This window comes from Arachis ipaensis, chromosome B03, assembly GCF_000816755.2.
Source record: "Arachis ipaensis cultivar K30076 chromosome B03, Araip1.1, whole genome shotgun sequence".
Lineage (NCBI taxonomy): Eukaryota > Viridiplantae > Streptophyta > Magnoliopsida > Fabales > Fabaceae > Arachis > Arachis ipaensis.
The window spans coordinates 35,917,416-35,918,155 of record NC_029787.2 but is presented as its reverse complement, the minus strand read 5'-3'; the positions used below and the strand labels follow the sequence as shown (position 1 = coordinate 35,918,155).

The 740-nt window shown below is 30.5% G+C and overlaps 1 protein-coding gene across 1 annotated transcript in view; it reads right to left on the bottom strand.

The window, feature by feature from the left end:
- Window positions 1-524, bottom strand: part of LOC107630301 (aldehyde dehydrogenase family 2 member C4) — a 12,219-nt gene extending 11,695 nt beyond the window's left edge. The window contains exon 1 of the mRNA XM_016333401.2: window positions 273-524. Within this exon, the coding sequence (XP_016188887.1) occupies window positions 273-369 (97 nt within the window). The 5' untranslated portion in view covers window positions 370-524. The remainder of the gene's footprint in view (window positions 1-272) is intronic.

The window sequence follows — 740 nt, the reverse complement described above, 5'->3', positions numbered from 1 at the left end:
ATTATAGAGAGGGGAAAAAATGGAAAAAATAACATTTTAGTGCAATTAAATAAAGTATCGTTAATTTGGAAGCCACCACCCTAAAACTGAGGTACATATAATACTTTGTCTTTTTTATTTTTTATTCTTTAAAGGAATGAAGCATAAAGATGTATATACATTGGATGAAATACAGCGAATTGAAAAGACTGAAGGAAAAAGGAGAAAGGAACAAACTTGGTAGTAAAATGAAATGAAGGATCAATAAAAAGGAAGAAAAATAGAGATGGAACCTGATATGGAATCAACAAAGTGTCCATTGATGAAGAGCTTAGTAAACTTGATGGTGGGCATCTTGAATAAGGAATCAGAGACACCATTATCAACCATCTCTATTGTAAGGACTCGCCCCTGTGTGTGCGCCCGCGTGAGTGTTTTCCTTAATTATTAGAAGCAACGAAAGAAATAAAAAGAATATAGGATCGTTTTGAGGGGTTATAGACAAGAGGTCTTATAAATTATTGCTATGCTTGTGGATGGAAAATTGGAAATTAAAGCTTTATATAATAATGCGCGATTCTCGATTTTCACCTACTACTTTATTTTATTTTATTTTATCAAATTTAAACTACTATTGACTAATCATGAATTCGTGGTTTGGTTGAAAAGAAAATCATTGATATTCTTTATTTAGTAAGTTTTAATGTTGGGCCACTATGATAAATTGTCAATTTCAACTTTTTCTAAAGATATTTTTTATT